Source organism: Corvus kubaryi, unplaced genomic scaffold, assembly GCF_017639235.1.
Source record: "Corvus kubaryi isolate FWS band 111438036 unplaced genomic scaffold, C.kubaryi_AGA036_p1.0 37396, whole genome shotgun sequence".
Lineage (NCBI taxonomy): Eukaryota > Metazoa > Chordata > Aves > Passeriformes > Corvidae > Corvus > Corvus kubaryi.
The window spans coordinates 22,848,113-22,869,723 of record NW_024581135.1 but is presented as its reverse complement, the minus strand read 5'-3'; the positions used below and the strand labels follow the sequence as shown (position 1 = coordinate 22,869,723).

Here is a 21,611-nt window from a genome sequence, read left to right as displayed (position 1 = left end):
GGGGCGCTCTGCATCCCCCATGCGCGCCCGGCCGAGCTCCCGGCCCCGCCACCCCGCGGCTGCTTCCGACGTCCCTTTCACTTCCTGAGTGGAGGGGGCGGCCCGAAGCACTGCCCGCCCCGCGGCCGCTGCCTGGGCCGGGCTCGTCCCCGCGTCCGGCGCGACGGAGGCGGAGCGGCGGCGCTGCCTCGGCCCCCGCCCCTCGGCGCGGTGGGGACAGTGCCACGCCGGCGGCCGCCTCGGAGTGACATGGGCCGTGGGCTAAGCCTGCTCCTGCTGCCGCTGGCGCTGCTGGCGGCCCCGACTCGGGCCGAGGGCGGCACGGCGGCGGCGGAGGAGGTTCAGATAGAGGTGCTGCACCTTCCCGAGGCCTGCAGCCCGAAGAGCAAGAAGGGCGACCTACTGAACGCGCACTATGACGGATTCCTGGCTAGCGACGGATCCAAGTTTTACTGCAGGTGAGCCCCCGAGGCACCGGGTCGGAGGACGGGCGGTGGGCCCTGCCCGGCGGGGTACGTGGCACAGCCGCTCCGCTCACCCTTAGCGGGACTCGAGGCGCTCCCGGAGTGGGGGCAGCTCGGGGCCCGCACTGACCTCGTCGGCATTAGTAATTTTTCCCCGTCTCAACCCTGACTTTTCCTCAGCCGAGTGTTGAAGGATGCAGTTTCCCTAGGGTCAAGAGGGAGCGCAGAGGCAAAAGATGGAAATCAAAGACGGCTTCGCTCGAGACTGGCTGCCGTCGCCAGTGAACGGGGCCGACAGGGACTTCGAGGGCCTGTAGCCCACACCTCACATGGAGACCCCCTTTGTCAGGGTGGAAAAAACCCATCATGTTGTTACTTGCCATGTTCTGTGCTGTAATATGCGCAGAAAAATTAGGCTTGGGAGGAGAAGCTCCTGGTAGGAATGCACATTGACAATTTTAGGCAGAAACTTGAATATAGCATGCACTTCCACGTAGTTGGCACTGTGCAGTACAGCCACATTATTACAGTAGTGGCTTGCAGCCTTTTTGCCTCTTCCCCGTTGGCGGTTTCCCTTCTTGATTCATTGTGCCATCCATTTTACCGCAAAGTTATAATTTAGTCTTTTGCTTTTTCACTTTGTCCCATCTTTGTCCATCTACCTTCAGACAGTAGCTTAGCTTATTACAAAATCTTGATTCATTCCCCCATTTGTATAATTTAAGAAAATATCAGTATAGGATAATTCTGCATTTAACAGTACCGTTTCGCTTGCATTTCTTTGCCTGTTGAAGTGACTGACTTTGATACATAGAGTGTTGCTCTCTGGATGTTTTGCTCAGTCGCTGTTCAGTTTAGTGCCTCATATGACCAGAAGCTGCCTCAAGCATTGACTGTGTGAACTGGCCGAAGTGTCAGGTGAGCACACAGTACTGTAGCTGACATTGCCATGTTCCCCCAATGCACACCTGCATTCTCAGTCCCATGCCCTCCTACAGTGCTGTGAACTGCTGAAGATATTTTCACTTTCTAGTGCTCCCCACATTCCACTTCTTGGAGACTTCCTTCATTGGCACCTTGTTTCTGGCATGCAGTGTACATAATCAGGAAGATCAGATGTTATTGTAAGAAGTTAAAAAACAAGGGTTTTTTTTTTAGTTTAAAAAGGATGTTTCCCCTTACACATATGAGGACACATATTCTTGCACTCTAAACAATGTTCTTACTGACTGCAACTTAAAGTTATATTTTTGTAAAAAAATATTAAATTGATGTTACTCATACACAATTTTTTTTAATAGTCGGACACAAAATGAAGGTCATCCAAAATGGTTCGTTCTGGGCGTTGGACAAGTCATAAAAGGCTTAGATATTGCTATGATGAATATGTGTCCTGGAGAAAAACGGAAAGTGACAATTCCTCCATCATTAGCATACGGACAGCAAGGATACGGTAAAAAAGAAGTTTTAACACTAAACTTCGTCTTTTCTCTGTTTTACCCTTTCAAACATACAGTGTTGTAAATGTCTGTAAGAGCTGGTGCTCCCATTTGGAGACTGTGCAACCGTGCAGCCCCAGTACTGCTCATTGCTACACAGTTAAGTTGTCCTGACCACAGACCCACGCCCAGGCCTTGCAGTTTCCATTAGAACTCAGTACATGCCACCCAATGTGTTTTCCCAAATATTGCCATAATATGAAAAAATGGCAGCAAAAGGAAGATCTTCATGATCTGTTACCAGCATTATTGTATTAATCTATTAAATTCCAGTCACGTTTGGTTTTTATTGACTGCTACCTGTTTAGCCTTTTAATGACAATCTTCATCTTCTGAGTAAAATGGAATATAATGCAGTGCAATTAATCTAAGTAGAAATAATTTGCTTAAAATACTGCTTACATTCTGAACAGTTAATGGCTCTCATCATCACATTACACAGTAATTGCAACAGTGCAATGTATGAAATCTGATTTGAATATAAGATAATTTAGTGTGCAGATTACTTTAAAAAAGTTCCAGTACAAGTTTTATGCAGTGTTTCAGCACTCAAATGTAGATAAATTCAGCTCTGACATGGGTGTAGTAGTTGCTGTGAAAAGGTAGCTCCTGCTCTATAATAGTACTTTGGTAGTGATATGTCAGAATTCAGTGTATCAGTTTTGTCTTTAATACAATTTCATACAAAAAAGGAAAAACACTGATACAAGTAAAAAATGTTCTTTAATACTAGTGTTAACTGTTTGTTCCAGGTAGCACTTGAGAATGTAGTATTTTCCTACAGCACACCTGTCCTCTGTCTCAATGTATTCCTGCATGCTGGGGAAGATGCCTGCCTAATCTTGAATTAGAAAAGATGCATGTGGCTTTTTCTAAATCTTCTAAATCGTTCCTGTCTTGGTATGTATATTTGTAAACTACTGGCACTGAATTTTAGTAATGTATTTTTCTTTTTTAAGTGGTATTTAAAATCATTATTTATATTTAGATGTATTTAAAATTTCTACTTTTCTAAAGCATGGAAGGTTAAAACCTTTTGAACTCTGAAACCTGTCATTTTTACTGTGGCTATTTTAGATGAGTAGTGTAATCGTTTTTTGTCTTCTGTTTACAAACAGTGTAGATTCTTTAGCTTTTCTTCAGTTTATGAAGGATGGGCACAAGCTCAGAATTCTGAGGTTACAATGTCATGCTCACTGGCTTTGGCAGCTTGCATGTTTACATTTTAATTTTACACTGCATGATTTCTTGATGCTCTTTTGGCACTATTTTTAGACCTCATTGGTTTGTTGCTGTCTCTTTTTAGTTCCCTTTTTTTGACAGATGCATGATACATGGACCTGTGTTTGTAGGCAGTGCTGGTTTTACATCAGGTGTCAGAAAACGCTTTGATCCTGGAATAATGAATTCTAGCAGTTATTTTTTTAATTCAGAGACCAAAGTATTCTAGTCATTTGGGGTTTCTGTGGGGTCAGATGACTTACATTGTATTGCTTCTTTTTGAGATGTACATTTTAAACACTATTTTACATCAAGTTCTTTTAGCATAGGTATAATTCATATGAAGTAGGTAAAACATGACATTGTCTGCTTGTTTTTTCAGACAGAAAATACATATGAGCATTGGTCTGCTACTGTTATATTCTAAATCAAATTGCAGCTGTTTAATAAAGACATACATTTTAGAACCAGTCTAAATAAGCCCTGTCAAATGACAGGATGTGAAAGAGTAATAACTTTAGAAATACTTGTTTTTCATGATAACCATTCACTTAATCTCTGAAAGTACCCGAATTGATATGTGATACAGTTTTGTTTCAGGCAAGTACATGATTGGCAAGTTTCTTCCAAAATCATTTCTCTAACACAATCAGTCTTCCTGTCTAGATGTACAACATTTAAATTCAGAGTTTAATCTGAATATTAACACAGCCTTTTTAAATAAAAAAATGCTTTACATGTGAATTTATCATACATGTTATCTCTGTCCATAGTGTCTGATTCCTTAAATGCTTTCTTTTCCTTTTATTCGTAGCACAGGGCAAGATTCCACCCAATGCAACACTGATCTTTGAGATTGAACTTTATGCAGTAAATAAGGGACCTCGTAGTGTTGAAGCATTTAATCAAATAGACAAAGATGGTGACAAGAAACTCTCTGAACTTGAGGTAATATGATGTAAATAATTTGAAAGGAATAATTTATAAAACTATAGGTGTGGCTGCATCAGTTTTATCTTTACATGAGCTGCCTCTGTTGCAGCTGATCATGTACGGTTTCTGTGTGCTTACACAAACTACACTGTGCTGAAGTTTGCTGAAATTTGCTTTAATACGTTAATAAGTCTCTGACTTCCTGTAGACAAACTGTAGATGTGTCTGCACTGGAATCACAACACATTACTTGTATATACCCTGTGTCCTTGAAGATAGCTGTTGAGTACTGGCATAAAAGTCACAACGATTGGACTTTTTTCTTTTCTTCTAGATAAGCCAGTATTTAAAGGAAGAATTTGCAAGAGATGGCAAAAAACGTCATCCCTCAGCCCATGATGAAATCTTAGCTGATATATTTAAGAAAAATGACCATGATGGAGATGGCTTCATATCAGCAAAGGAGTACAATGTCTACCAGCATGATGAACTCTAAGTACTTTAAAAAATCTTTGGCTGTTTTCTGGACACTGAATTCTAAATAATAATACTTTGTTACAGATTTTTGTATTTTTTTTATAGTAGCATCTTTTTATATCTCTCAAGGTGACTGTAAAAATCTTATTTTTAACATTCAGGTAATAAAATGTGTTAGACGTTTCAAAAGAAAGAAATAAAATTGAAGTACATCATGATCTAATATTAGTGGTTCCTACAACATGTTCCAATCCACAGTATTGCTCAATAGTCTCTCATTTGGTGAAATACTGATGAAAATAATTATTTCTGTTCTATTGAGCACACAAAAGTTACAGCAACCTTTAACATAGCTGGAACATAACCGATGAACACTGCACAATACCCCATAAAATAAAAAGGGAAAAGAGAATCCCAGGAATATAACTTTCTAAGACCCCTGCAGGCTCCTAGCCTAGCTTCTTGAGGAAATGCCATTTGCAGCAATTAACTATAAAAGGCCTTAAAATAGGCGAACTCTTGTCTATGGAATGATAAGATAAAAGCAAAAATGTTTTTAAAGCAACTTAAAATGACCTCACTGATGTAATACTAACATAAAGAATTTGGTGTTGAAGAAAAAGCAGTATTTTAAGTGAGTTTTTAAACTTTGACTTAATAAAATTATCAAGTTAGCCAGTTTATTCAGCAGCACCAGGTTAAAAATCTACACTATCATCATTTAATTGAATGAGGTCAAAGATGATGGGAAATACTATATATAAACATAAGTAATTAATTACTTGGTCATCATTCTGGTTTTCCTCACTGGAAAAATAAGAAGAAGTAGCAATAATTAACAGACAGGACTTATATCTGTTAACTGTTCTGCCTGTGCAGAACGCATTGTAACACTTGTGAAACATACTTCACTCTTCCCACATGAAAAGCAATGGCTGTATTCATTTCAACATGTAATAATCAGATGTACACAGTGAAAGTGGCAGCACAAGTGAAAAAAGCTTCCATACCTGGGTTATCCTTGAAATAATTTTAAAAGGTATAAAAAGGGTTTTTGCTTTGCTGGTGTAAAACAGTGTGGTGAGAGGTTTAACAGTGCCCTGCCCTACAGCACACCCAGTCCCAGCCCTGGACACAGCTCTCTGGCGTTCCAGTCCTCAACAAAACTCGGTTTCCTGAGGCTGGGATGTACTTGTAAAAGTTCTTCACCCCAGAAATCTTGTTAGAGTGTGCAGTTCCATTATTTTCATATGCTTCCAAAAACATTTTCTGCTTAGCAGTTTTTTTCTGAGCACATAAAAGAAAGTGAAGAGCAGCTGTGACATAAAATCCAGCCACAGCAGCTGGACTGGCTGGTACTTTTTAATAATCTAAACAAACTTGATATACAGCAACAGCACCCTAATATGAAATTCCCATCCATAGTTTCAGTTGTTCCCTTCTGTAACTGAAACACTAGACTGAGCTAACTTTTAGCATGTTTTTTAATCCGATACTTCAGTTAAACATTCATGAGGACACTAAATTATTAACAAATATTCTCATTTAACCATCATATGCCAGCGTAGAGAAAGGCAACATTTTGGGGGTTTAACAACAAGTTTGTGTAAACAACTTTTAAGTTCTAGCATATATTTTGACATTATGAAAATACTATTTAAAAGTATGTTTTTCATTATCATGATAATGAGAAGGTTCTAGGAAAAACAGCAATGTTGGGGAATGCATGTGCATTTTAAAGTAGAAGGTCATTGTGAAGCAAATAATTTGAAGATAACAGTGTAATAAAATGTTTTGCACTTTCACTGTTTTTCATTTCACAATTTGAGTCATATTTACTAACTGAAAAGTTTGTGGCACAGTTATGCCCATGTCTGTGACAGCAGGCACTTACCCAGATCAGTTACTTCATTCTCTTATGCCAGAGGTCAAAACAGGGCACAGCATGCAGTCGTACGTATTTTTGTCCATTAAAAGAACATTCCAGGCATCCATAAACTGTCTCCCTTTTAGAACTTCCCATTCCACAAAGGACACAGGGGCCTTTGGGGATGTTGTTATTAAGTAAATTAATTCGGATATGAGAACCGTCTCTGAGATAGCTTGTAGAGAGATCAGTCATGCTTGCAGCTTTTTCATAATAATCTGCAAAAAGGTCCTCCAAGTAAGGATCGGAGTTAGCAATGATTTCCACTACTCCTTTATCTGAAAATGAACACACAAGAAAAAGAAGCAGTGATTTGTTATTACATTATGAACTGTTGTTTAAAAACTGTCAGTTTAACTATAGAAATAACAACCGATTCTCAAAACCATGTTAAGCATGCTAATATAGATTGCTTCCCATTAAAAACCTTGTGTGATGAAAATTTTTCTTCAACTTCACTTAAGGCACTAACAAAAGCCAGAATTTTTTGTATATGACCTGTGTAATTCTATTTTTAGAAATATATCTAAAAGATAGGCCTGAGGTGAGAAACTGGTGCAAAGTCAAGTCACAGCTGTGTACTTCTCTGTTTCTATTTTCGCATTTCTAGTTTTATATTCTAAACATTGTAAATCCACTTTTATTTCCTATTATTTACAATAAAAATCCCTCTAATACTTAATAGGTTTAGAAAACTCGGAGGACTCCTTGTTAACCTCACAGCAGGTTTCTGAGCATCCAGATATGCCAGGTAGGAACTACTTGCCTTTTCCCTCTCTCTTCAGGGACTGACTAGATTGAGTGAAGAACTTTTAGGCTGCTACAGCTACTGAGATGTATCAAACCCACTGAAGTATTCCCCTAGTGTGGACTGGAGCAGCACTGAAGGCTTGGTCCATAAAAGTCCTTTGATCGAGAATGGGATACAGCGGAGCAAGGACACCTGTCCAGAGCAGCCTTTGGGACATGTTTACTGCTCAGCATTTACCTTCACACTCAGATCTGCAGATTTCCAAAGTACTTGGACCGAGGAGTGTTACAAGTTTAAGGTCTTGGTGTAAAGCTGCATACAGGGATCTGCATTTTTGTTGGATGTTATGTTTATATTAGAATGAAAAAAGAGGACTATGATGGTATCTTGGCCATGTCCCTGCCATGGGAACATAGTGCCTAAGGAGTACATTCAGATATTGCAGTTATATTGTTTGGTATGTAAACTTACAGCTTTTGCCCTCAAATAAATTACTGTAATTATAACTTGTATAATACAAGCTGTAAATGGCAAACCCATGAAATAGGTTCAATGTTAAGTTAGCTTTATAATTACTCAATACTAGTTTATCAACAGCCATAAGTTTTATTTTAAGATCTTTAGAGTTTAATGAGCAGATTTGTTATTTCTGAGAGTCAGGTTCTCAAATGTAAATTTTAATAACTCTATAATCATTTCAATACACTAGAAATCGAGAGCTACATCTTGCATCAAGATTTTTTTCTTTAAACATTCATCTTGCACAGAAATTAAAGAAACAAAGGAACACTTTTCATGCATTAAATAAGACATTTGTATATAAATATCAAAAGTCATACTTCGATGAAACAGATTATTCTTTAATCTCCTTAATTTGGTCAGTGAAGATGATCCAGATTTCTCTCTTTCAAATCCTCCTTTTGAAATTGGAGTCACACAGAGTTCTGTAAAAATGAAAAGTTTTAAAAGGACTAAATATAAAAGCCATAATTGCACACCAGTTTAATATGCTTTCTATAAATTTCTTTCAATAAAGTTAACAGTAATTAAATTTAGCTTTGCTAATGTTTTTAATGGCTGGTACAATTTTTTAATACAAGTCTGCACAGAGTAATAGCCCACAGAATCAAGTAACACAGATTTGATGGGAATTTCTAAATGTTGGTAGCTTTCAATTAACATCCTCATAGTCTGTTTAGGTTCATACACAAATTATGGTCACGTTAAGGGATTAGGACAAGTCAGTATCATACAAATGGAAGCCCTGATTCTGAAGGACAAACATTTCTGTAGTCTTACTTGAAAGTAGAAATGACAAATAGTAAGCAAGGCTGTGAGTTCTTTACTCACCTCTTCCAATACTGAATCAACTATTAAAACCTTTTTTATTAAATAAAAATAAGTATAATCTGTGTTTCTATCCATAACTTGAAAGAAAACCTTTAAAGTAAAATCTGTTATGCAATTTTTTTGTTTCCAATTACTGCAATTATTTCCTCCTAAATAGCTTTAGATACTTATATGTGCAAATGTATCAGACTGAAATAAAAGCCCCAACAGAAAAAAATGTTACTAGTCTAGAAGTTCTGTACACTTTTTTCTTTACTTGTGTCTTTGTACTTGCCTATTTTATGCAAAACTGATCAGATAATGTCAGAAGCCTGTTCCTCACCAGCTAGAAATATAACTAAGTGGGGCTTTTTGTTCCATGCAGCTGCAGAATTAAAAAAAATACAAAGTCATACTAACTTTTAAAAAATGTTTCCACAGCAAACTATTTTCTAGCACCTGCCTTGTTTATCATCTTTTCAAGCACACTTTCTGTCAGAAAGTCAGAATGCTTACGTGCATAAAATTAAGGCATACCATTGTAAGGAATCAGGGATTACGTATATCAAGAGCAATAAAACAGATTTAAAAACTTAAATCATTATAAATAATAGCAGTAATGACAGTAATTCACATTACTTACCAAAATTACCGTCCAAATGAATGTAGAGTTCAAATACACTAAAAGCAATAGTTGTATGTGCAGGAAAAACAATGGCTTTGTCTCGTCCTTTATAATTCTGATCTTCAATTATGTGAAACTGTAATTTAGAGAAGCATCAAAAGAAAAAAAGTTACAAATTGAAATGAATTAATAAACATAATACTAATCTTAACTGCATACATTGAGAATTATAATACCGGGGGAAACTTTGAAATTGAAGATCAAATTTCACAACTAAAGAATTTTCTATTAACAACTTTGCATTTTAATAACATTTGATACAGAGAGAGTAATTTGCATCACTTACTGAAAATTACGTGAATGATTTATAAATACTAGTAAAGAGCAAAGTCAGAAGACGTCTAGGTTTAATTACTCAAACACGTTGAGGGGGAAGCGGGAGGAAGGGCATAAAACAAAGAGTAAGATGCCAACCCTTCAAATATTAACCTGAAGTTCCAATGTGTTACAGAAGATAACCATAATAATTAAAGAAAGGTTATACATTTCTTAGAAAGAAGTCATAAATTCTGCATTTTTGCTGAGGCTTTACCCCAAGCAACGGCTCATTGTCTAGCCATCCTTTCATGCAATCCCATCCCTAAGTCACATAAGCACTGCTAACAAAAGACCAACTCTTAAATCACTTTGCATCATTGCAATAATATTGATTTACTTCAGATTTTTTCAAGCTTACATTATAAAAATACAATTAAATCAAACAATAAAATTTATAAAAACGAGCTTTTTGTGCTTGATCATTTAAGTTACAGAACTTTGTCAAACATATTTACCCTCATTGTCTCTCCACGCGTTCCAGTATGGACAGTTAATGAGCACTGCCTTGTAGTTCGAATGCTTTCCATGACCACACACAAAATTTCCATCCTACTTTTTCTTGATTGATGGACTAGACAATGATCAAAGTTTATTTTTCTAAAATCAAGAGGGAGGCAGGAAGGAAATTCAGACATAATTAGCAGTTTACAAAGCAGCTAAGTAACTTTAAATCAATAAATAAATCACCATAATGTCTGTTTCACTGCAGTAAAACAACTGACCAAGGAGATCTCTGGAAACCTAATATTGGTTTTCAGAGTTTGGGAACAGAAGCACTAAAAAATTCAAGGAAAGCCAGTATTGTACAGATGTAAGAGAGGATATCTGGTGCACTCTGGAAAATTCAAAGCCTGTCCATCTGACTCTGGTTTTAGTGCCAATAACTGAAAAAAAACCCTTATATTACTTACAGACAATACTGAACAATCATGAAACAAGTATTTGTTAAAGAATTTCTACAAACAGTGGCAGTTAGTTCTGTAACACTGAATCTTCTTTTCAGGAGACTAGATTCTCTCTCCTCACCCCAGTTATTAATTATAACGTTTGGAGGTTCTAAATAAAGCAGGAAAAGGTAGGCACAGAAGGAGAGGTTACAGATACAAAATGGCATGCACTTCTTGGTAAATAACAACAAGGCAACAATACATATTTGCAAATGCCAAATGTTGCATCATGCGTAGTAAATAATTTACTGGGATGCACTGCTGGGATTCACTGGGATGACATTGTGACCAAGGTACAATCTTTGAAATATAAAATAAAGAATTACACCTAAAATTAGTCACATCATATTTCTAGAAGTTTGATATTTGTGCTAGCATCACAGGAGCACCAAGTTCATTTTCACTGTCCACAGCTCTACAAGAATTTTGGTAAAAAGAGACTGGGTTTAAAGAAAAGTCACAGAAGATTACAAAAAATAACTTATTTTGGTTTTTGCAGAAAAGGCTGTGTAATAGCTTCATAAAACCTCTAAGTACCTACAGTGGCAATAATATATATGGCTCTTGAGTTCATCAAAGGCAAAGAAATCCCATTTCTGAAACCTGAAGTTGGGTAATGCCATTCAAAGTAAATTTCAAAATTTCGATAAAATAGTATATAACACAGATGGGAATTTGGATGGACTCTTCCTCTCTGAATATGTATTTTTTTCTTCAGAGATTTACCGTAATTCAAAGAATTCAGAAAAATTATACTGTCTGCATTATACAGAAGGTCATGTGTCTAATCCCAGTGATCCAGCCTGATACTTTTGAAAATATCAGATGTGACTGCTACTGATTGACTTAAAATAATCAAAACCTAACCACTTCAGACTTTCAACCTAACAGTATGTAATATAATTATGGAAACAGAAATCAAAACACAGAATACAACCTTGTCGTAAGTTCTTTAAGTAATGTTGGTACTTCAACTTCATGTTTGGTCACTATGCCAAATGAAGCTTTAAAGGCAATAGAATCTGATCCAGCAACATCAAAACCAACATTGTTCATTATCTGATTTCCTCTTTTACCATTAAGCGAAACATCTGATTTGTCTTCGTAGTTGAGCAGCTGGTAAGACGAGACACCTGAGTAAAAGCAGATAACCTTTGTGTGATGAAAAGTCTGAACACAGTATTTTCACACAGCAAGAATAAATGGTACCATTCCTACTGTGCTTAACCATTTTGATGTGAAATTCAGAGCTACACTGAGCACTTCTTTATTGGTGTTACTACTGATTGATGGAAAGACCACACAGGAGTCAGAGGGTTTCTGTGCCGCTCTCTCTGCCACAGTTGTGCCCATGCTCCTGGGTTTGATTAGAGCTATTTTCAAATTTCTGTGTTTATCATTATTCTCCCCAAGTACTTCTACCTGTAACTATGATGTTGATACAAATAAACTACACATGTAGTGTGTTCTGGCTTTAATGACAGAGGCTCTGAAACCCAAAATGACTCAGTGGAGGCCACACAGAATAATAAAACTAGGAGTAAAATGAAAGCCACAGTATAAAAAATATTAGGGAATTCTGAATTTTGTCTAGAGGCCATACAAATACCCTAATTTTTCTTGATTTTTGCAATACATGAATGAGACATGGGTGTGCCACTAACATTAACTCTGCCTTTTACCTGACATGTCACATTTAGAAAGACTTACCACACTTTCCATAGATGCCTATTGATTCCAGGGACTATGTCAGTTTATTTTGAAGGAAAACAACAGATTAATTCTGACTTGCTTGAAAGTTTGCATTCAATTGTTGTGCAATCAAAAGGTAGGTACCAAAGCATCTCTATAAAAATGTCTTTATAATATTAAATGCATTTCCATTACACTAACAGAAAAAATACTAGAACTCATTGGTTACCAAATTAAAATGAACAAAGGGATTTGATTTCCAAATACATCTAAGAATCTGGGGTTTACTCTTTTTTTGGTTTTTAATCTTTTGAAGCTTTTAGGATAAAATGACATTATGAAGTCACTTAGTATGAATCCTGTTTGTATTTATTTTTAAAAAAGGTTCAGCTATTTTTCACAATTCTAAAAGGATTGCAAACACTTGTCTTTGTCACATAAAAAAGGAAATTTAATTACAAACCCTTTTGCTTGTGTTAATGGACAATACTTTCTGCACATGGCATTTAACCTTTACAGAAAAGACTAGTAAGGTTTTGTGAGACTTTTTAATGAGATTTTTCAACCTTTTTTCAGACTTTTTAATGAGATGATTTTTTTTTTTTCATTCAGGACAAGCCAGGAGGCTTGTCCTGAATGTAAGACAGGATTAAAATTTTTCTTATCATGCTTGGGTCCTGAAATCCCCTCTTGTGGGATCAAGTGGTATTTCTGCCTTCTTGTGCTCATACTAGTTTGTCTTAGTAGGGTTTTTAACTGATGCATTTGTTGTGCAATTAATATCAAAATACTTTTGTCAAAATTGACGTTTTCAAAAAAAAAAATCAATGAAACTTTTGAGAAAACAGAGCATGCAGACATGAATTACACACTTTTCAAAGGAATGTACAGGAAGATATAGACAGTATAGCTCAATTTTGCACCTCCTAATTCTCATAGAATCTCCTCAACATTTATGTTATTGCACAGCAAAGGCAATTTTAAGAGAGTTAAGCTCTTTAAATAAACCAAAGAGATAGCAAACATGGAAAAAGTCTTATAAAAATCCAATTACATCAGTCAGATGTAATAGTTGTTGTCAAATGCTTCTGGCCTGTGCAGAGCCCAGTTCAGCGCTAGGGACTACCACCATGGAAGAGCTGTGGAGCTGAGGCTGTTCTTACACACTTTAAAATGAGTATACAGAGAAGGGTGTACATTTCCAAACAAATTTTATGTAGCAATTAATAACATACATCAATACATCCATCAGGAATTTGTGGGTTGTAAAAAAGCAAGGCTTAACTGAATTAGTTTAATACTAGTTCAGAAAATATCAAGACTTTTTAGTATAAATTACTTTCTTTTTTTACTCTTTTTCCCAGAAAGTCCTTTTTTTCCTTTTTTCTTACCATTTTGATTTGTACTTTTTTTCTTAAATATTTATTACATGACTAAGCAAGAAAAATTTTATTACCCATTTACAAAGGAAACATCATACTACCTGCACTGTTTAAACTATGTTTATTATGCATTTACTAGAAAACAGGCATTTTTCACTTTAAAGAAAGATAAAAATCTTACCTGCAGAAATTTCTTTCTCCCCTTGAAGAATGTCTTTTAATGTGAAAGGTGTTGAAGCAAATTTAGATTTTTTTGAAAGTGAACATTTTCTTTTTTTAATCACAAGGCTCAGAGGTTGGTATCTGTCAGCTTCACTGAGGCTGGGCACTGGAACTAATCTTCCTCCATCACCAACCTGTTTAACAAAGTTTTTGGTTGCAGCAGCAAACATATTACGACATTAGTAATGATAGTAATAAAAAGCTCTGTATCAAGTGTAGCTTCCAGACATCAAGCCCATGTTCAATTAATTTTATATTGTTCTTGCAAACAAACTAATATGCTTTTTTAAAAAAAATAAAAGTCTGTCAAACTGCTGTTTTCTTAGGTTGAGTTATATTTCACTTGGAAAGAATCAACAGCATCTTAGCTACCGAACGTTGATGGTGTATTGCTTGAGACTTCTCTCAGAGATCTTCAGTTAAGCTCTCTAATTCTGCATGATGAATAATGAATTACCAGTGTAAACTGAGAGGGAAATGGTGCCCTTTTCTTGGCAGTTTAATGCCACTGTTTGAAATCAAAATTTCTGTCACAGAAACAGAAAACTAACTTCCATAAACCTTAGCTTCCCTCTAGGAGTTATTGGTGTACTGCTGTTTGTCGGGTCCTTGCCACAGCTGAATTCTGGTGTTTTAGCAACACCCAACAAAGCAGCCCAGACGTGCTCTGGGAGGCCACTGGAATTACACTTTGATGAACACTGGTTGCTCTGTGAGACGGTGTTGCCTTTCACAGCACTGGCATAACCTAGCTGGGAGAGCTCAGCTGGGGACTGAGCACTGTGCTGGGCTGAAGTGTAAGATCAGAGATGGCTGGGGGCAGGAGGGAACAGCAGTGGGCTTTCATCATTTGTTACTAAGCTCCTATGGACTCAGCTGCCTGTGACCCAAGGGCTAGGCTTGAGCTGCATGTATTTAGCTCAGACTACTGAAAAACTCATTAAATTGTGATAATTATGCAAAATAATAAAAGTAAAATTGCAGAAAGAAGTGAGATTATTGATAGAGGAATGAGGAGCAACTCAAGGATCCAAGATATAAAGCACCAGCATAAAAAGACAGAAAATTTTAAAGAAAAAAGAGAGAGACAGTAGAGAGCACTGTGGAGGATCTGTGAGAGAGTCAGCAGGAGCTGACCCATCCTCATGTAAACAATGACTTGATTTTCTTGCAAGATTGATGAACACAGAACTGGCTAAACCTTGTAGCACTTCTTCCAGAGACTTCCTTTGCAGTTACAGTTGGTAAAGCATCAACCACAGGCATGTAAATCTACACTTCAGTAGGAATATTATCCCTGGTTGCCAGGTAACAATTGGTTTGGCTTTTTTTTCTGAAGTAAGGTTTTCATGTGAAAGTATCTAAAGAACTGTTTTTATAATATGAATATTTATTTAATAATTTATCATGTGTCAATACTTCCATAATAGTTTTAAAGGATCAGAGTATCAGGAAGTCCAACAAAATGGCAAAAAGAGGAGGGCATTACCTCAGCTAAGATGAAAAGAAAGGCTGCTGGATCTTTCTGCTTACTCTAGAGGGTGCTGAAAAATCAAGTCAGGTTATATATAGACTTTGAATTGAAAGCATGTGAAAGGCTGCAATTAATTCTGGCTGTAATTCATATTACACTATCAGAAAAACCCTGTACATATTTACTCAATCAAAACACATCAACAGAACTGAAAAGGTTTTAAAGAGAAGGAAAATCTATGGGAATTCCAAAATGAAAATTGCCCACCAATTCTTGATTTAGATTAATCCTGTATATATGTTACACATTTGACAGGATACTGTTTTTCCTACAGATTATTACGATCAGCTGGCACCGTTTATTCAACATGTAGTTGTATTTTTCTTACTCGGTATGTGGTCATAGATCATAATCTGATCTAGCTCTGATTTTGATAATGAATAGTTTCATTTGATACGTTTATGTGCTATTCCTGTTACTCTAACACCCTATAATACACTATAAATGCTTCAGCAGATGTTTGTGTTGTCCTCATGCCACAGATCAGAGAACAGGAGTCCAAGTACAGTAACATTGCCATGTTCTGAAAACAGTCACTAATTTTGCACATTCGAGTGAAGAAACTTAAGGTATTTCCCTGCTCCTCCAGCACCAGGAAACTGTACTTGGCACACAAATGTACTCGTGAACTTCAGCATTTCCGCAGCCCTGGCATGCTCTCATTTTGGGCAACCAATACATGAAAAACATTTAATTTCCAAGTGCATAAGTTATGCCTGAGCCATCATTGGAATAAAAAAATCTTGCCTTGTCTCACTAAGTTGTGCAGATTAAAGTCCTTGCTCACATTTAGGTTCAAGGCTATCCCTGGGGAGGATCTGGGCCGAAATGTTCCACTCCCCTTGGCACAGAGCCCTGTAAGGGCACTGACAAGGCATCCCCTCTGCCTTCCCACACACAACCCTCCACAGAAGAGCAAGAGGACTTTTCTAGCCTGATTATCTTCCCCTGAAGGGAAGAGAAAGATAGTTTATTTCCTATGCAAGATGAGTTCTGTTTGTTTAGAGCAGGTCTTAGCCATGGAGTAGTACCAGAGCAAGCATTAGCTTTGTATAGCTGAGAATTTTTATGCTTAAATACTGTATTTTTTTCCCTACATCATATTGATATGAACATAGAGATTTTTTATGAGTAAAATCTAGAGGACAGTCCTGCTGTCTGCATAACATTGGAGGATGCAGAAGGTTTTTGTGGTTATTAGATAATTCCATAATGATTTTTGGTTTAATATTAGATAGTAAGCCTACATTATCCCTTGCAGGAATGTTGGTCACCTGTAATTACAGGGTGTCTGAAGAGGCATTTTATAAGCTGATCTAAGGTGGTGCAAACTAGAGATTTGTCCATGGAGCTGAAAATGTGGAATTATTTCATTATTTTCAATCTAGAAATCTTAAACCATCTGTTTGATGTTAAACCATCTACTTGAACTGATCTGATTTTAATTTATTTCTTGTCACAGTCACCCATATCATAAGATTAGCATGATTAAGCAGTCAGTTGAAGGGAGAAAAGAAATCTTAAGTGTTAGCTGACTGGATAAACTCAGTTGGTGTTTCACTTGCAAGGATTAAACCCACAATCTACACCAAAGTATGCTGGTAATTCGTTTAGTATCTTCTTAGTGTACAAAAGGATGCCATCAGTTGCCAGATCTCCTGGTATCATGTACACTTCAAGTGCCTTTGAACCATATTACATTTACCTACAGATCTCTGCAAAAGAACAAGTGCAAGAATTTAACATATAAAAACCAGCTAAATAAAATGCTACTGAAAAAATTACTTACAAAATTCCGTAACTTTCCAGCATATGGCATGAGTATTTCCCTAGAAAGATAGGATCTGTGCAATATAGCTACTGTTATATTCCAGGAGGTAACAAAAATAACATTTTATGGGACAAAATATGGTCCTTATTACACATACACTTGTTGGTTTTTTATAACAAGCTGAGTGGGTTTAACAGCACTTGACTTCTTTTTTGATTCTTTTGAGGTGGCATTTGTCTAGAGATTCTCATGTATGAGCAAAACCAGCTGGTTTAACACCATAACTTCAGAGCTCCTGGGTCTGAAGTCAGTACCACTGTCATGCTGAACTCCTGGTCTAGCACTTTGCTGGGATACTGGGGGTACTGGGGTCACCTGGCACTCATTGCTTGCAGTGATTGCTGCTCACAAAGCCCTATGGCATTTAGAGACCACTGTGGGAAGGAAAGTAAGTTAAAGCAAGAATGTTTCCAGCAGACATAGCTTCAACATAGGTATTTCCATGTTGGATTTCTTTATTATACAGTTCAAATGCAGTGAAAACTTTAAATCAGTTCCTAAATGCTATGCAGTATAGGGGAACAATGGAGTTAGACATGGTATATTTTAATTTTTCGCAGAAGCCTAGTCCTAAAATATTTTAAGTTCCCCACATTTAAAGTATGACTTCTTGTGGAGCCAGATCCTTTTGAATATTACACTGCTATTTGTAGAATCAGGAGAAAATTTTAATGTAAAGTTTCTAGAGGTATGTTTTTTATTGGACCTCTATGTTTTAGTTATATGGAACTTTTGTATGTGAACAGTTACTTTACAAATTAGAATGAATTTGAAAAAAAAATTTTAGAAGTGTAGGAAACAGTGTCACCCCTTTTCTATACAGATATCTAAAAAGTATCATATGGGGTGTTCTAAATAATTTTCAAGGTCACTTTTAATAGTCCATTTGAAAGACAGATAAACACACTTGCTATCACTATGATTCCTGTATCACATTCCTTAGGTTTACAGCTCAACTATTGGAACCTCCTTCTATTCTCTGCCACAGAACAGACTGTGATGACACTGGTAACACATATCCCCAGCTTGTGCTACACACACATAGAAGGCAGATCCCCTGCCAGGGGTTGTTTTTGTGACACTTTCCCAGCAATCAAAATATTTAAAGCTGTACTGTACTGAAAGTGTTACATCAGGGAAAGGCTACATGATGTGAAGTCCAACTGGCTTCTCTATGTCTTTTGGCTGACATCACCCCTCTTTCACCTTTAGACAAGCAACATCTGTTGACCTGATAAAAAGGGTATGTGTTGCACAGTTGGCTCTTTCGTACCAGTTCACTGCCTTCTCACTAGAGCCATGCTGACGATAAAGGGAAACACAAAAGCAAGCAAGGAATACAAATTCTGGTGGTTGTTTTATATGCTCTTCCACAAACTTACCTTTCAGGTTCCAGACCTTTGTCCATGGACAAGCAGATTACTTAATCTATGTTTCATGTGTCCATCTTTAGAGTGTATGAAATATCCCAACTTTTGCTTCTTTGTTATTGCCCCAGCATTAATGGCAATATTTTTAATGGACAGATGGATGTGTTAGCTGTGAAGCCTTTACTAAAAAGAAATGCAAAAGTAGTCCTCCAGGGATTTGCTGAGGTAGTATGTTTGCATTTACACTTACACCTGTGAGAAGCAGGTGCATCTTTCAGCTCTCAGTTGGACGACTGACTGCATCTTTTTGCTCACTAAGAAGATATTAAACAAATTACCAGCATAATATGGTGCAAATTTGGGTTTAATCTTTTCAACACCAGCTCAGTTTATCCAGCCAGTTAACAATTAAGGTTTCTTTTCTCCCTTCATCTTCCAGCTTTCATTTGTTACATAAACATTACGGCATACAACAAAGCTACTTTCATCATGTAGCATTATTAGCTCGTAAAGACAAATCTGGAAAAAAACAAGCCAGTGTGATCTAAAGTAGGTTTAATGCTTCCTTTCCTTTGAAGGATGCTGCCCAAATGGCTAAATCCTTTTTATCCAACATCTGTCAGTGGACGTGTCTGTGTGAGACGACAGCTTTGTGGGCTTGCCCATCCTCATGTACCAGGAGGCAGAGCAGTAGATGCTGCTATGCCACTGTATCTGCAGAAAAATTACAAAACAACAGATTTGTCTACTATGTTATAACTCACATGGTCCATGCTGAGCTGTCTGATGGGTGCTGGTACAGTTATATCTATATAAAACTTCCTTCAGTCATAGACATATCTTGTTCCTTGCTGCTTCTCCTTATGTTTTAAACTGAGCAGCAGGACTGCTTTTATTTTTGGTGTTGACACCAGCTGTTCTGTGATACTGGGCAATTAACCTCTGTCTATGAAACCTACTGTTTGTGGCCGTGGTAATATATCACTTCTCAGGGAAGGATACTGCAAGATCTGATTATTATTATTATTATAAAGTATTCTCAGATCTTTGGATACAGAGTATTTAAAAACAGACAAAATTAAATCAGTGTTTGTAGGGCAAGCAAGAATTCAGCATCTTCTTTCATAATCACCTCTATGTTTATTCAGACTATTCCTTTTCATGCTACAAGACTATATCATGTAGTTTCCTAATTCATTCTTTTCACACATTTAGGCACAAAGTAATACACTTGAGCAGTTTCCAGATACTAAACATTGTAACGAACAGGTAACATAAAAAATTCTTGTCACCAAACATAAAAAGTAGCCTATCACTGTTATTCTGGGTTAGCTGATCAGCATTTAAGTAAAGTCAGCTCTTGAACTAGAACTGAAGAATGGACATGCTCTCATGCTGTTTCTTCAATTTCTTTGACTGCTAAATGTAATACATAGCCCTCAAAAATAACCTGCTTGAAGAGAAACTTAAAAGACAATTGACACATTAAAATTTATCAGTTGAAATAAATAACCCAACATCCTTACCAGAACTTGTAGTGCACCTGCAGTCCAACAAGTGTAACCTTTTGGCAATGTTTAATTATAGTTTTATCCTCCACTGACTTGTCAAAAAACCTGCTCAAGAAACCTAGGATAGTAGTGAAATTTGAACTAGTAATTAGTTTCTTTTCTTTACTGAAGGAAATGTAGCCAGACACTCATCAGTGAGAAAAGCAACTACGTATTTGGTTTTGCTTTGGAACTTACCCTTGTAATTACAAACATACTCAAACATAGTCTCATCACAGGCAAAAAATATCTTCACAACAGATTCGTGTCTGTAACATGCATTTATGTACACCTTTTCTTTTTTCTGAAGTTTTTAATATACCGTTATTAATATGCACTTGGGATATAGATATGGGATATATAACCTAACCTGTCTCTTCATTTCCTCTAAGTTAAATCTTAGACATAGCTCTCAGAAATAAAAACCACAGTCTAAATATAAGACATTTCATTGGCTGACCTTGAGTAAAATTAGACTCATCACTCAATCAAAATAGAGTACCTCATGAGGACTTGAAGAACCATGCAGCTTGATATGTTGGCAGTGCAAAAATATTAAATGTATCATCACATCAGAACAGATTTTTGTACCAGCAGTGAAACTTGGAGCAGCTTTCTGTGGGCACCGTCTTTAGCTGAGTCAGGATGAAATCCTGTCAATAGCTTCCCACACTGTCTCACTTCACCACACCACAGCACCCACATGTTTGTGGTTACGAAGAAGAATCATCTGTCTCTTGCTTAGATTAAATCTAAATATGTAATTTACTTTCATACCTAAAGCAATAGTTTTGATGCTAAATTAGTTGTCAGATTGCTCATGCTGCCTCACAGGCCTCTTGTGCTCTATTCCCAAAGGTTTGCTGTGTTGATTTTTTTTTTAATCAATTAAGTAATGCCATAGAACTTTTCACATTTCACTCATGCACAGTAATTCTGCTGAGTCACAGTCATCCAAAGCATTCAGAGGTAAAGGACAGATCTCTATTGGACAAACATGAAAGCAGAGCCAAGTTTCACTCATGGAATGATTTAACAGGGAATAAGCTCCTAGTACGCCCCTGCCTCAGAGCATGGGTTTGGACAAGATGTGTACTCCGACACGAGACAGAAAGCACTGCCATTCATGAAAAAAGGCTTTTCCCTTCCTTTGCAATTGCATCCACTCAGGCAGCATTCCAGACTGTTTGAACACTTGTTCTTTTTACAATGCCAAGAAATAACAAAAACCTTAATTTCTCCTCCCAACCAAATTCTTATTTTTATTATGCTTTCATTTTAAGGGCTGAACAGCTGACAAGAACACATAATGGAAAAATCCCAAAATCCCACATACTGTTATTTTTCCAAGAGGCCAGACAGGGTGGGTGTCAAGTAATTTTTTTTCTTTCATTTCCACTTTTTTCAAATCTATTAGAGAACATCAGGAGCAATTTTTTCTACACCCTCTCTCGAAACTTGAGAAGCATACTGCAAGCT

The 21,611-nt window shown here is 36.9% G+C and overlaps 2 protein-coding genes across 2 annotated transcripts; one reads left to right on the top strand and one right to left on the bottom strand.

The window, feature by feature from the left end:
• The first annotated feature begins 173 nt into the window (after positions 1-173).
• On the top strand, positions 174-7,994 carry FKBP7 (FKBP prolyl isomerase 7). The gene is made up of 5 exons (XM_042040523.1): positions 174-458; positions 1,766-1,917; positions 3,999-4,132; positions 4,452-4,613; positions 7,307-7,994. The coding sequence occupies exons 1-4, from the start codon at positions 250-252 to the stop codon at positions 4,611-4,613; spliced, it is 657 nt and encodes a 218-aa protein (XP_041896457.1). The 5' UTR covers positions 174-249; the 3' UTR covers positions 7,307-7,994.
• Positions 6,061-21,571, bottom strand: PJVK (pejvakin). The gene is made up of 6 exons (XM_042040521.1): positions 13,807-21,571; positions 11,489-11,684; positions 10,060-10,201; positions 9,245-9,362; positions 8,112-8,216; positions 6,061-6,799 (listed from the first exon to the last, which is right to left on the bottom strand). Exons 1-6 carry the CDS (start codon positions 14,015-14,017, stop codon positions 6,498-6,500), a joined length of 1,074 nt encoding a protein of 357 aa, XP_041896455.1. The 5' UTR covers positions 14,018-21,571; the 3' UTR covers positions 6,061-6,497.
• Positions 21,572-21,611: the final 40 nt, after the last annotated feature.